General features: G+C 35.2%; 1 protein-coding gene across 1 annotated transcript in view; it reads left to right on the plus strand.

Annotated features, from left to right (window-relative positions):
* Syt4 (Synaptotagmin 4) overlaps positions 1–16,421 on the plus strand; it is a 518,564-nt gene that overhangs the window by 345,511 nt on the left and 156,632 nt on the right. Inside the window, exon 3 of the mRNA XM_081733986.1 lies at positions 12,931–13,147. Within this exon, the coding sequence (XP_081590112.1) occupies positions 12,931–13,147 (217 nt within the window). The remainder of the gene's footprint in view (positions 1–12,930; positions 13,148–16,421) is intronic.

The raw sequence follows: 16,421 nt of genomic DNA on the forward strand, positions 1-16,421 counted from the left end.
AAAATTTGGTACAAATTGGGAAAATACAGAGGGTGTTTCCTATATTTTTGTACTTTACAAATTGTTGGACTGTTGCTTCATTAGGAAGTTTTGCACATGGAAACATGCAAAATAAATATACCTGTAACTTTTTACCAAATGAACGTATCTTAAAACTAGTTCTACCATTGCTTTTTGCTTAAATTCTAGCCCAAAATCATGTATCATATTGCCCTATTCCTATTTACAAGACTTCACCTGCATTCAAGATGGCGGATTTCAAGATGGCTGCCGTCAAGGTTCACCTTACCGTACGAATTCCTTTTAGGTATTGTATGTACTCACATTGTTGTTATTGACTTTTTATTAATAACAGGCAGTTTACAAGGGGTGGTACTGTACGTGTTGTGCAATTGTCGACATGGATACGCGACATTTCAAACTGCCATTTTGGTTAATTCCACTTCAAAAACGCAGCTTATTTTTTGGGTGTGGTCTCTCTGTGGGACTTCCTTTCTCTAAGTGAAATTTTACGGTAGGTTTCGATATAAGCTCATTGATACTTCTCTTGTTAGTAGATAAAATTCTGATACTACAACCAATAGATTTATTAATTCACACAAGGTTAAATATGATGGACTAAAGTGTAAAGTTCTTCATCGAGACTTGTCGTTTTTGCCTTCGAAGAAACATTATATTTTGCAATCGATTCTACGAATAATAGATATAGTCTGTTGACATTCTTGCTGTAGTCTCTTGCGGCCTCTCTCTTCTGGTAAAGCAACAACATTGGGAATAGTGTAGATATACAGAAAACGTAATGGAAGAAAGGATGTATTGATTTTGAGGTAAAGAAAGTGGAAAGGGCAACTTGATACCTGACATATTATATGATACATCTTTCTAAAAGTCTCATAGGTCAGCTTCTGTGCCGTTTAAGCAATCCCAATCGTCAGATCCCAAGTTTTTCATTTATGGTAGTAGCTCGCTACTGTGTTGGTTGTAACAACTGGTTTTCAGGTTTCTTCGGCAAACGTCCGAAAAGGTTAGGCGTTTTGATACATCCTCAAATCCTTGATTTCTGGTTGCTCAGGCTATGGGTGGTTCCTCAGGGAAAATAGCCAGGAAATAATTATTTGGAAAGTGAGCTTTAGTCCATTCTCCTACCATCCAAGTGTCCAAGTGGGCCCTCTGATCGTTTAAACGACAATATCTGCTGGTCTAAACATAGGCCAACTTCGCTTTTAAATTCCTATTCCGTGTTGAAAGGTCGTTGACAAGTTCAGGTGATGAGGTTTGAAGAAGTATAGTTTGGAAAGTTCAGTTTATGAAGAAGAACGAGCTAAACGGACGACAAAAGAAGTGAAGAAACTTTCTGTAGTTACAAAGTTTGAATTTACCACCAATTAAGCAGTCTAGCAGATTAGTATTTAAATTGTCGCTCCATGGTAAACAAGAATATGATTGCTTCCATCAGATTTTCTGGTGATACAAGGTATTGATACGAGGTATTGATACATGGAGATGACACATCCTAGCTTCAAAACAGGATAGATCCCAATAATATAACAGTATGAAATCTAAAATGAGCCATTAGCTATAGTGAAAATTTTTAAGTGATATAGTAAAAATTTTTAAGTTGGCAGCTATGAGTACAAAGAAACTGCTATCTACAATAATCAAGCTGATTGTTCTCTACACAAGACAAAGGGGCTTTCATCAATAGCATGAGGAGTTCATATGTTTTCCTCTGAATATAAATAATAAAAGCATTAGTTTTCCTTGTACTATTGTTCTCGAATAAAGGGTAATGAACCCAAAGAGGGTCTTCTCCATGTTGATAAAGAATTGGCTTGGCAACATCTGTATCTTGTATTCTATCTAGTATCTCCTGTATTTGACGATCTATTAAATTATTTTTCTATTCTTACATTTCAATCAATAATTTTAGAAACTACGAAGCCAAATTTTCCAAGAACTGAGATTTTTATGTGCCTTGATCTGTGAGGGTAGCCACACAATCCTGTACAGATACAACAGTAGTCCAATGCTTGTCTTCAGCGATACGCACTCAAAATTCGCGTTAGTTTTACAGAGTACGCGAGTCCAGGACTACCGTTATTTCTATTGTGAATATTGTAGTGTTGCTCCGAACGCAGTTCAGCATTCTATGATTATTAACGACCCACAGTTGTTTGCACGCAAGCAGGACGCTGTTGTAGCGTGTATAGATAAGAATCAGCAGAAACACGTTAAAAACAAAAATTTGCATAAAAGTGAAGTGATAAAACGTAATGTTGTGGAGGAAACAGAATATAAAATCCACAGTAGTAAACAAATCCTTCACGAAAAACTGGTTTCAAGTGCAACTGTGAAGCCTGCCACATATTGACCAGAAGAACGCCAGTCAAGCCAAGGTAGACGGAGACAAGAGAGAATGCGAACAAAGAAGCCTGAATGCATTGAATGTGTGTCTCAATCACATCGATGGAGAGGCATTTATCTATCACGTGTTCGAGTAAGTATGTAGTACGAGGATTTGATGCACTGTTTATGATGTTCAACTTGACTCTCCTGTCCTTTGGTCAATACACGGCCGACCTAAGAAAGTGTGTTTTAGTGACAGAGAAGATGTAACTAACACCAATATTGAATAGAATCAGCAATCTAAAAACAAATGAACAAGATCTCTATTTGCAATTCGCAATAGAATGGCACTCGTGCAGAGGAGGCATCTTACGTTAGGAAAGAAAAAATAGTATAGTGAAGCGTAGCGGTAAATTCAAATATTGCATTAAAGTAAATGAACCAACAAACGAAGTGTAATAGAAGGCTATTATTAGACATCATGGTTTAAACGGTGAAGGGATTCCCCGTATAAAGGGATTACTTGTCTGTGTTGAATGTCTAATTTATCAAAAGGATAAAAATGTTACGTCAAATGCTAAGTCTACTGAGGTAAATACTCCATTCTATAAGCATATTGAGTCATTCCCTTCTTAAAAAGCTACTATTCTGGGAAAGAGAAGTATTAGTTAGATGTAACAATGTCAGGAGTCATATTTATTATGTTCAAAGAGACACACACAGAGACTTAAGTGAATTATTAATATTATTTTCAAGAGAATAGTTCCGAAAATATACCTTACGATGTAACCATCTCAATTTGTGTCATTGAGGCGAATCCTGATAACCTAATTGGATTCTTATTTAAGAGTTTCAGAAGGACACTGTGATTCGTGGCAGAGCGCTTACCTTTGGTGCGTGGGGTTCCAGGGTTCGATCCCTGGCAAAGTAAGTTTGCAGTGGTCAGCATCGTGCCCGTGATCTTTCTCTGGGTATTCCCTCTTCCTCCCACATTCTCATTCCAGAGGCAGCGGTGGTTCAGTGGTAGAACGATCACCTCTGGTGTATGGGGTCCTTGAAACTAATATGTGAGAATCCTAAGGAGCTCACGCAAAAAGTTTTATAGAGCTACGGGCATGTAACTTGAATTACTCACCAACTATGTCTATAAAAATTGTTGCGGAAGTACGCCAGGATTCAGGATTCTGAAACTTGGATATTTGGATAGGTCACATACTAGTTCCTAAGTGAAGTCTTGACCGGAAGTTAGGTCCTATACTTTTGGAGCTACGGACCTTCAAACTTTATTTTTTCATGTTTTTGGGACCCTATAACTCCGAAAGAAAGCATTTGTACATCCAGGTTGGTCTATACTTTCTGGTCTTACCTTGGTGTCAGGAATCACCTCCAAAACGTTGTCGGTGTTGTTTTGAAACACTGTATAGGTAATTCTAGATGTACCGCCATATTGAACAATTAGCTAATTTACAGAAATTGATAATTTAACCGATTTTATTGTGTTTGAAATTAAAATTGAAGTACTAACTTCAGTTTATTGTTCAAGGGACACTATGCAGTTCCACATCCGGTAGAAGAAAACTCCTTACTAAAATAAAGCTTGAGTTTATATGTCTTCTTTAGTTAGGATATAAATAACATTCTAAGCTTTATAAATAACACTATAATAAAGTTTATAAATAACACTATAATAAGGTTTATAAATAACATATAATCATTCAAAGTGAACACTATGTATTTTCACTTAAGTTTTACGAGGAGATAAATGTTGATTATATTGTATCATGAATGTGGGTATTACATTTTTTTCTTTTGCAAACAACAAACACTAGTATAGCACTTATGTGTTATTGTATAATTACGCGAAATACCATAAACCAGTTAGTCGTTGACGAGGTACTGTAATTGTCTGTGAAAGGCAGAAATCCAGTGTTTGAATAATTGGTTGACCTGTTGCATTTTCTCCTCATAGATATTTAATATCTTACACATGCCAATTACTGTTGAGTCATCACGTATTCCGTTCATGAATAAGGTAAAGACTTTGTTACAAAAGCGAGGCAACTATACACATGGTGTGTATACCTGCGCTCCACATAAAGTCTATTTAGCACAGACAAACTCGTCGTAAATAAGTTCTGAACATTCGGATAGAAATATATATGGAAACAACTTTATATAACCTTTTGATGACAATTTTCTTGACATACCGTTCTTTGTCAACTTTATGCTCACATATAATAAATGAGAAAGGAAACAAATAAGAACTGTACAATCATCAGCGAAAGTAGGCAAACACACTCAACATTTTTTAAACATAGTTTCCTAGCATAATTGAATTATTATTTTGAGCACTCTATATGTTTGCAAAATAATAGTTATTGTAGTTATACTTTGACTTGTAACTAAAGGGCCGCGGCAGCTCAGTGGTAGAACACTTAACTCTAGCACATGGGGTCCCTGGTTCGATCCCAGCTCCACCCAAGTAGACTTCGTGATTGACAAACACCGTGTGCATTGGTTTCCTCGAGATTCCCCCGTTTCCTCTACTTTTGTCATTCCATCATTATCACCCATGTCATCATCACCGTCTCCCTTATGGATCTCGGTCCATAACCACGGAATGTTCAACTTTAATAAAATTGGAACTTACTTGTCTTAAAATGCAACCCGGAATAGAATACAAATATTTTTAAATTGTAGTCAGGTATATATATATATATATATATATATATATATATATTGTAATGTTTTGTGTAGGTAGAGTCAATAATGTACAACGGTATGTTGTATATTTTTCTTACTTGTAACGATTATTAACTTGTAATTTTGGGCCGTATGTACTAGGCTGATTCTACTATTAGAAAAAGAGAAAGAAAAAGAAATAAGTTAGATATAATGTCTATAAAAAAAATATTCAACTGTTTTTAAATAATAGGATTTTGGAATGTCGTTGTCAGGACAACCAAAAATAAATAGTTTTATTGAGTGAGTTAAGCAGATATATTAGAAAGTTGCGTAAAAGGTATATGTACACGTCTTCATTATATTTATTAAAGATAAGTACATAAAGGATATATTGATGTATGATGTATTTTAATGGGTTCAACAATTAATTTGATAAGAACCGTTCTAAATGGACCAGGAATCTAGCCCTTCACGTATTTATTAATATAAGAATATAAAATAATCTTTGTGTTTTACAAAGTCAATACTTCAGAAACTCCTTTATGACCAAGGTTGAAGGTAGGGATGGTACCGAGACGGACTTTTGTGTACCGAGACGAGACCGAGATCGAGACGGACTTCTATATACCAAGACGAGACCGAGACAGACTTCTATAAATCGAGACGAGACTTAAGTCAGTCTCGAAAGTCTCGGTCTTGTCTCGAATATTGATATTCATGGCTATTAAAATTGCCTTTACTCAAAATTTGTTTCGTTGCTGTGTTAGATAATTTGGGAACGGTTGACTGATGTACAGTGGCATATTTAAGAGCTGGTTTTCGGGGAGAGAGAGAGAGAGAGAAGGAGATGAGGATCCAGGATATGATCAAAAAAGGGGCTACACCATAGTTTGCCGCTTTATCCAGAGTAAAGAAAGTAGAATTGAAGCCCATTTTATCGAGTGTATACCTGAGCGTCAAGGGGTACTATAATCACTATAGCCCACCCCTTGGATCCGCGCTATATATATATATATATATATATATATATATATATATATATATATATATATATATATATATATATATATATATATTTAATGCTGAAATTTTGTACCAAGTTGTGCAAAATATTGATAGGGAAATTATTCTAGATACTTTGCAATACCATTAGATAAACAAGCATTTTTGCTAACGCAACACAAAATTGTACTTTCTCAAATTGCACTACGTAAGGTATTATATATTTCTAATTTAGATATATAAATAGATATATAAATAAAACCACAATACCACATACATTATTCAGTGTAACAAAGGACAATGCAGTGTCGCCAACATCAACAGTTTGAAGATCTCTAATAACTCAAATGGCATGGACGGTGCAATGCGCATCAATTGTATCCGAGTGTCAAATATTATGATCATGGTATAATGGATTTCGAATGAATAAAGGAACAAAGTTGCAAGAAATGGAAAACTTTAACTTTTCTAAAGACTTTACTTCGAAACGTCCTGACATATCACGTCTCAGCATGTAGATGTTTCCAAAAGACAAATGATCATAATGCCATAAAACCGTTTCAGAGATACCAAACACATGGGTAGTGAGTGATTATTATACTATTTAAAATGACGTATTTGTGTAAATTTTTTATAATGATTGTTGCTTTCCTTTGCTTCTATAACATTACAACAAGTTTTTGGTGGTTTTAATTATAAGTCGCAGTTACATTACTTTAAGCAGTGTTGCTCACTTAAATAAATTGCTAAATATTATTCTTAATCAAATACAAATAACCTAGCTAAACTGCAAAATATTTTACAGTTACTCGTAATTTGTTTTCAAAAGACTACGTTTTTCATAGCCTTTGGGCTACTTATAGTGTTAAAGATTTTGTTCCAGCAATACATGTAAATGCAAATTGTAACTGAAATTAAATGTGACTGATAATTTTTTCAGTAACACTAATTGTTTCCCCTAAGCCTTAGGCTTGGTGTACACTTTAGATTAAAACCGTGCTGATTTATTAGTTCTAATAACATCCAAAAAAAATTCCACTTCCTTTAGTTGGACTACCGACCACCTCAAACTCCGATCCATACCGACCACCTCAAACTCCGATCCATATAGCTATATGCAATTATTCAAGGACTCTCTCTACCATATAGCTATATGCATTATTCAAGGACCCACAGTTAGTAATACACATTATGTTCATGTTTGGTTTGGTTTGTTTTAGTTTAACGACCCACGGTTATGCTAGGACGGTTAAAGGAGACGTGGAACTACTGATTATAGTGGAATCCGAACCACTTCGGTCGTTCTAATTTACTGCCATCGAGAATCGAACTCGGGACCACGCGAACCGAAGTCAAGCGTGCTAGCCGCTATACCAAATAGGGGTCCTCACATTGTGTTGATTTAAATCATTCACTCGGTGTTGCCAGATCCTAAGATCAAAAAGGAACGTGGCAGTGTTCCGAAAGTAGCGGATTTGAACTATTTCTAGCCCAAATATATAGAAATGAATTATTTGGCAACTAATGATTGGTACTAATGAAATAATTTTAACATGAGCTGGAAAATGTGATCTACGTATTCCAAGAAGAAATTATGATCGATGAACGAAAACAATTCTAGACTGGATACCACGAGACAAAAACAGCCTAAGAAACGTCCGCATACAAGAAGGTGAGAGGAAATGAAAAAACACTGGGTCGTAACCTGGAAGAGAATTGCCCAAAATAGATAGTTGTGAAGACTTGGGAAGGCCTTCATCCGGCAGTGGATTGATAATGTTTGATTATGATGATGGTAATGATTTTATTATATCTGGACCTCAGAGGTAAAATAAATAAAGTCATAATTTCGTAATTTCACAGGAGAAGCGAAAAACCGGTTCCTTAACTAACAAGTAACACTTCCATAGTGTAACACTCCAATTTTGATAAAATTTGGCAGGTAGATACTACACATAAGATAAACGAATACGTGTTTTCTGTTTCCTACTTAAAAACGGCTTTAAGGGCCAAAATCCTCACCCAAAATTTTGATAGTTGACACCCGAAAGGCAAGAACAAGTGAACCGAAGTAATTGAAAATGTGCACCGATATTGCAGACGTAAAATGAGAGAATACGGGTTTCGATTTTTTCTGGAAAAAACGGTTGGGTGGGACACGGACCCCTCCAAACTTTTGATCACGAAATATCAAAATTGCTAGTAACAGTATGTCAGATTTGTAAAGGACATGAAGAATTACAACGAAACTTTGTTTATGAACAATAGGCAAAAAATAAACGAATATGTTTTTTTAATTTTCGGTGAAAAAACGGTTTTGGGAGCAAAAGGCGCCGTCCAAAATTTTGGAATTTGACCCCGAAAGGCAAGAAGAAGTGGACCAAAGTGAAAGAAATGTTCACAAATATTGTAGAGGTAAGATGAGGGAATACGTGTTTCATATTTTCCTGAAAAAAAAAAGAAAGAAACTGTTGATTGGACCGAGGCGTTGAGTGGCGGAACGAGTGGACCGAAGCGAATGAAATTGTCTGTATATATTGGATATGTAAAATAAGGCCTTTCGCGTTTCATAAGTGTCTCCATCCGATTTCTTCAAATTTGGCAGGTCAACAACAAGCACAAACAGTGTAGCGTATTTTATAGTATTTCAGGAAGCACCTTTAACCCATACAATGTTTTTCCGCATAAACAAAAACACGTGTTTATTATTTCCTGCTTGCTGTTGATGTGCCAAATTTGAAGCAAAACGGATAGAGACACTTGAGAAACACGAAAGTCCTTATTTTAAAAAAGAGTCTATATAATATCTACACACAATTTCATTTGCTTCGGTTCACTCCTTTCTGCGCTATTACGGTAATATTTACTTTTTTTCGGATGGGGCCTAAGCCCCAATACTGTTTTTCCGCACAAATTAAAACACGTTTCATTTATTGTTTTGCAAATTGTCCCTATACGAAGTTTTGTTGCAATTCTCCATATTCTTTAGGAACTTCTGACGTATGCTATTTTTGCACTTTTGATATTTCGTAATCAACGGTTTAGAGGGTCTGTGCCTCACTCAACCGCTTTTTTTTTCTTTTTTCAGGAAAATACGAAACCCAATTAACTCATTTTACGTCTAAATTATCTGTGCATAATGTTATTCAATTCGGTGCACTTCTTGCCTTTTTGCCCTCAAATTTCAAAATTTTTGGTGGGGGCTTTTGCCCCCTAAAACCATTTTTCCGTAGAAAATAAGAAAAACGTATTCGTTTATTTTTTGTGTATTGTCCCTACAAAATGTGTCGTTACAAATCTTTATGTCCTTTAAGCACTTCCGACATACTCTTATTAGCATTTTTGATATTTTACGATCAAAGTTTTGGAGGGGTCTGTGTCCCACCCAAACGGTTTTCTATTTTCAGGAAAATACGAAACCCGTATTCACTCATTTTAATCTACAAAATCTGTGCACAATTTCATTCACTTCGGTTCCTCTGGCCTTTCGGGGCCTCAACTTACAAAATTTTTGATTCGGCTTTAGCCCCCTAAAACCGTTTTTCCGCAGAAAATAAAAAAATATTTGTTTATTTTTGCGTATTGTTCATACAGAAAGTTTTGTTGAAATTCTTCATGTCCTTTATAAACATCTGACATACTGTTACCAGCACTTTTGATTTTTCGTTATCACAGTTTTGGAGAGTCCGTGCCCCAAACAACCGTTCTTTTTTTGTTGTTGTTGTTGGTTTTTTTTTTTTTTTCAGGAAAATACGAAACACGTATTCCCTCATTTTATGTCTACAATATGTGTGTACAGTTTCGTTGACTTAGGTTCACTTGTTTTTGGCTTTCGGGCGTTAAATATTGGGTGGGGCTTTTGCCCTCTAAAACCGTTTTTTCGCAGAAAATAAAAATCACATATTCGTTTATTTCATGTGTAGTATCTACCTGCCAAATTTTATCAATATCGGAGTGTTACACTTCGGAAGTGTTACTTGAGGACCTATAGTATTATTTTCCAAACAAAGTAGTAGGATACTTTTAGACTTGCATTATAACTCCACTATAAAGAACATAGGCTATTAAAAAAGTATTCTTAACTCAATTTCGACTAAAAAGTGACTTTGCATAGTCTACCTCTAAAGTTCATATATATATAGGGTGGACTAAAAATAGGTATACAATACCGTACTGATCAGCTCATTTCATTTTATATCATTTCTTATTGTTATCGATGAGGTAGACTTAATTTCTTTATTGTTTGTTCTTAATGTGATTTTACTTATATCTTAAGCTCGGGAGAACCGAAGCAAATAAACCCATAAACTAGAATGTTATAATTGACCAATGCAGGGATGTACACACACTATACGTTATTTACACCACCCTGTATATAACTTTTACTAGGTAAGGTAGGGTTAAAATGGATCCAAAATTTAACGAAAGTCGTACAGCGAAAAAAAACTGACTATTCAATCCTTCATGTTGCAGCAAAAGTACGAAAATTAATACAAAAGAAAACTAGAAAGTTAAGAATCACTTGTTTTGAAGAGAGAGAGAGAGAAAGTAGATACATATAGCTCGAATTACCTATATACTTATGTGATATGTATGTTCATGTTTCGCAAGTAATTTTCAATCAATATAAAATTTCAACGTAGTGAATGCACAATTAGTTTTCTCGAATAAAGATCGCATGCACCGCTGAGATCTTGGGAATACACTTAATCTATGTTATGGCATTGGATATATGCTTATGTAATGCATTACGACCTTATGAACTAGTATAAGAAACAGAATATACTTAAAATGAGACGCGAACTATGCGAAACATCGGACTTTGGATCTAACTTGTTTGATGATCCAACCCGAGACCACACATAACAAGATGAGTGTCGTAGCTCCCACCACAAGGTTCAGGAAGTTCGTGCTAAAAGGTGTCAATTAAACACGGAGATGTGAAACGTTAATAAAACATTTGATCAATTTGATACAAAATATATTGTAGCAATAATTTAGCCTATTTGTTAAGATAATGAACGTTATATTGTGTTTTTAAAATGATTGTCAAAGCAGAATGTATTGGATAATAAATCATAAATTGTAAAATTTCAATTTCGGTACAATTAAATACATTCGTGCTGCTATGTGTTGCATTATCCGTTAGGAGTCATTGAACAATTCTGATTCAAAGGAAGGAAATATACTACTGTAAAGTACCAGAGTTAATTTAATAGAGTTTAATTGTGTAGGCAGTACTGAAGTTATGTGAGACAAAGTCTATTGCTGAAAGTGAACTGTGGGTTTTATCCCAGGTATGATATGCCCACTGATTATTGAACCTGGAACACATGCATGGAAAGCTTTAGGGCTAGCAAATTAGCTATGAAGAGGTAAACCATACCATAATTCTAAGTCAAAAAATAAAAAGGCAAAAAATAAGAAGCAGAGACGACAGACTGTAGGATAGTAATACTTTCACAATTTTAATTTCACACTATTTATTTAGAGACTTTCGAAACGAGACAGACGAGACCGAGACTTGGTTGGGGTCCTCGAGACCGACACCGAGATCGAGACAAGCATCTGTTGACCGGGACGAGACCGAGAGCGAGACGGTGATTTTTTACTCGAGATGAGACCGAGACCGCTATTTATCAACTGAGACTTGACCGAGACTGTACAAAGTCTCGTCTCGTCTCGATACCATCCCTAGTTGAAGGGAATGACGTTCCATACGGGAACCTCCTCGCTCATGGCAGTCACCGGGATGTCTTGTAGCGATACTAGGTTAAAGACCTAGGAAACCTCCTCGGCTTATGGCAGCCTCGTGTGGTAGACTATGGTTGTGTTGAGGAATCCCCTTCGCTTCAGAGCAGCCTCCAGGGATGTTAAGATAAGTAGAGCCCATTAGTCCAGTACTTATAATTCCTTTTGTTTTGCCTTTCTAAGGTTCTAAATTTACTGGATGGTCCTTTCACGTTATTTATATCCTAAACCTGATTTACACAATCTTGCTAAAAAAAAAAAAAAAAGTTGAATTGACCTGACACCGGATTAGATCAAAACATTAAATGTGACTTAGCTTCAACACATTTTCATGTTAGATTTGAAACAATTTCAAGTTAAAAATTTATTGACTTTATTCAAGCTAATGTGTTACTGGATACATCAATGAGTTTCCAGAAGTTTGATTAAGTATGCTTTGTATGATCACCAATAAAGAAGTCACAATGACAAAGGATTAACTTTACTTTTATTATATGTGATCAAGTATGATTATAAGACACGCATGTAAGGCATACACACGCCACAACTGTGTATAGAGAATAAATTGCTTTATCTCATCTATGTCTGACTTACTTTCTCTCTGTTCTGATGAGTTAAAGCTTTTAAGTTCTTCTCGAAATATTAAGTAATTTACTAGATTGTGATAATAGATGCTTTAGATTTTACATCTGATTATAATCTCCTGTAATCGATTGTCAGATAAACTACTGGGAACCCATTGATGAATAATAAATGTTTTACTGATCCTTCATTCATCCGTTTCCGTAGTGAATCAGAACTTCAACTGAGGACCCGTTATTTGAATCATCAAATTATTTGAAATCAATCAATATTACGAAACATTTCAAATCATCTTCTCTTAATAAAGACTGCCATTTACAATGTGTTTCATGGAGTTATTTTAATTTCCATTTGACTATAATACATCAACTTTGTAATTTTCATTAAAATATGTAGTCTGGTTTTGTATGACGTAACCTAAGATATGTAAACATTTAAGTTAGTGTTCACATATAAAAGTAATTTCTTAAAAATATTTCATTATGGACGCCAAATTTCTTTAACAGTGCAAGTTGATACAATAGTTTTCAAGACTTATATTATGAATTTTTCTTTCTTCTATAGGTACAAATTCGATAAGAATGCTCTGGTGGTTACAGTAGTAAAATGTAAGGATCTCCCTGCCAAAGATCCTAACATAGGAAGCAGCGATCCTTACGTAAAACTTCAGCTTCTACCGGACAAACAACACAAAGTGAAAACTCGTGTTCTCCGGAAAACAAGAAACCCTGTCTACGATGAAGATTTTACATTTTATGGTATCAACCACAATCAACTGCAGGTGAGTTTAACCAAAATATTTTCTTTTGTTTTATCTGATTTTTTTTAAAATTTATACAATCTATTGTTCGGTGAATATTAAATTACATAATTTAATATTTCAAGCTTTACCTAATTTCTTAATCTATTTGGTATCTGTAATATCGTGGTTATATCTCTGTATAAAATATACTGTATCTATCAATCAATATAAAATTTCAATGTCAATTCTTGATGCTTTCGTGGGTACGAAGGAAGCATATCTATTCTTATTCAAGGTAGAATCATCCCTTTCAGCTGACAAAAACTACTTACGATATTGACACAGGTACTATTTTCTTGCAATGCAATGACAATATACTATCCTTTTTAAAACCAAAATAACAAATGTAACTTACAGGTTAAGTAAAGATGAACTCATATGATTTTTTAATATATATATATATATATATATATATATATATATATCAGGCATATAAAAAATCCGGAACCATAGGCCAACACCATTAGTAGTAAAAATACAGAGAAATGGCAAGAGACGAAAGTTGTTGAAAGTAGCTAGTTTTCAATCTAAAATGGAATGTTCTCAATTTCAGCAGCCGTTTCTGCTCCACACTGGTGAAATGCCGTATGTTAAATGACAAAACAACATGTCCAGTTCAGGAAGCTGTTTGAACAGAACGTAATGGCACCCTAAATGGCACGTAGACAATGCATATTGTTCAGTGAGAAACTTAGATTACCTAGAATCTTTTTCCCATCAATGCTGTATTGTTGGTATGGTGAGGGCCCAAGGAAATAGCTTGCTGAATTGACAACGGACAAGAACACTGAATCACTTAATGGTTATGTTCGACAATGTTTCTGGATTCATTGCGTGTTCACATCTCTAACCAGATTACCAAAATCACTCTGACTGAATCTGCTCTCATCTGAGAAGAGAACGAGATCCTACTCCTCCACGTTCTAGGACTGATGTTCTTGGTATCACAGGAAACGGTACCTCCGATGTGCAGGTGTCAACGAAATGACCATCAGGAAAGAGACCATCCCTTTGCAGTCGACTTACCACTGTGAAGCGTGAAATTGGATTACTTTCAATTCTCTTCGATATGTTCGCAATTCGCAATTACATCGACTGTTTGACGTCAGTCCTTTCGTGCCTGTTTCAAATTGTAGCGGTCGTCTCCTGCTGTAGTTGATCGTGGTCGAGCACCATCTTTCCTTCGCACAGCATTGCTTGTGAATCGAAATGCTTCTCATGCACGTGAAGCAATACTGCTGGCAATACCAAACTCCTTGACAACACTCATTACACTTGCATTGCCTCGTAACTTTGTCCTTCTACCAGTTTCCCGAAGATTCTTTTCTTGTAACCCAAAGGTTGTTTTTGAGTCATGTTGCTTTAAGTAACATCATCACAATACAATAGCTCTCTGACTGGCAGACACACTATCTCGTCCGTTTCATTAAATTGCTCTGTGTTGGGGAAACATACCCATTCGGCGCTATGGCCCCGCTGACGTCACGCTATACAACGTCTTGCTCCCTGTGTACGTGTGTGAGACTTCTGATAAGATGCTGTAGGGCTTACATTCAATTCCACCCACTATGCAATATTTTATGTTACTTTATTTATCTCGCCTTAACTTTTGCACACCAGTATATTGCAATTATCATGATCACAGGGAAAATGTAATCGAGAATACAAGAATACGACTGGACAAAGCAGAGATGGTAATGACGAGGAAATTCAAGTAATACTACAGGCAAATACAGGAATTGAGGAAGATATAAACAACAGAATTAGCAGCGGTTGGACAAAATGGAGAGAAGTGACAGGAGTATTGTGTAACCGTAGGGTATCAATGTGCCTTAAAGGAAAAGTTTACAAAAATAGTGAAACCTGCTTTATTATACGAAGCGGAATGTTGGACGACGAAGTAGAGAGAGAAACAGAAGGTGCATGTTGCGTAAATGAAGGTATTGCGGTGGATGTGTAGAGTGACGAGGAAGGACAAACTTAAGAATGAAGTGTTCCGAGAACAGTAAAGGTGAGACTAGTAGAAAACTGAAAGAAAGTAAACTCAGATGGTTTGGGCATGTAAGAAGACTTTTGGAATACGTAGCTTACCGAGTGGAGAACTGAATGGAAAACGAGGCCGAGGCCGACCAAAGCAGAATTGGGGAGATTGTGTTAAGAACGATATGATGCAGTGTTATATCATAGCGGATAGGGTCTATTTCCCTACGTATTTACTAGCCCTAGCCATTTAACCTTTACACTGACTTTAGCACTTCCTCTTTGACAAGATAGAAACATGTGGATGACAGCGATCCGGAAAGCCGACCCCAGCTAACTGAAATAAAAAAGGTTTAGAAGTCAAGGAATTAAATTCTGAAATTAAATTATTTTCTCTAGAATCATATCCATGAAACGGTTTAACTTCATAGCTTTATAATAAATGAGAGTACTTTTTGTCGAAGAAATTAATTGGCATGGACAAGTGAATATCCGGGTAATGAAGTAATAATTACAAAATTATTTTTATTTAGTCTTAGCAATTATAATTTTCAATGCATACCCTTTCACGACAACTTCTTAATTTCAAGTTTTGTAGATAACTTCTTGAATTACAGAAGAATAAAACTAGTCCCTCTAACTCTGTTTAACTAACCTTCTTTAAAGACTCATCTAGCTCCGTGATATAAGTGGACAAAAAGTTTCCACAAACAGAAAACATTTAGATCCATGTAATTATCTATCTATCTATCTATCTATCTATATATATATATATATATATATATATATATATATATATATATATATATATATATATATATATATATATATATATATATATATTTGAAAAAGGGGCCGACGTAGATAGAGTACACAAACACCTACCATAGTCACTTTACATTTTTCACATTTTCAGATTTCTTCAAGTAATATTCACTTCTAGAACGCACCCGTTTACATTAGTACTAACATGGGTTTACCTAATCAGGCAGACACACACTAATAAATATTGAAATTTGAGTTACTTCAGAATAAATAGCAATACAAATTCTAAATTGTTAACTGTTTATTTCTTGCTACATGAAAAGAATTTTGGTTGGGTTAAATTTGTACGTGATATACATGATAGATACAGCAGAAACTAAGTAATTACTAGATTCCTCATATTTTTGAAAGAAAGAAGAAAAACAAGCCTTAATTTTAGCATAGTTAAGCAAACAAGTTTATTTTAACATATCAGTCTGTAACAAGTAGGAGAAGTTAGGTTTTTCTA

The sequence above is a fragment of the Thermobia domestica genome, chromosome 12 (genome assembly GCF_964235325.1).
Source record: "Thermobia domestica chromosome 12, izTheDome1.hap1.1, whole genome shotgun sequence".
Lineage (NCBI taxonomy): Eukaryota > Metazoa > Arthropoda > Insecta > Zygentoma > Lepismatidae > Thermobia > Thermobia domestica.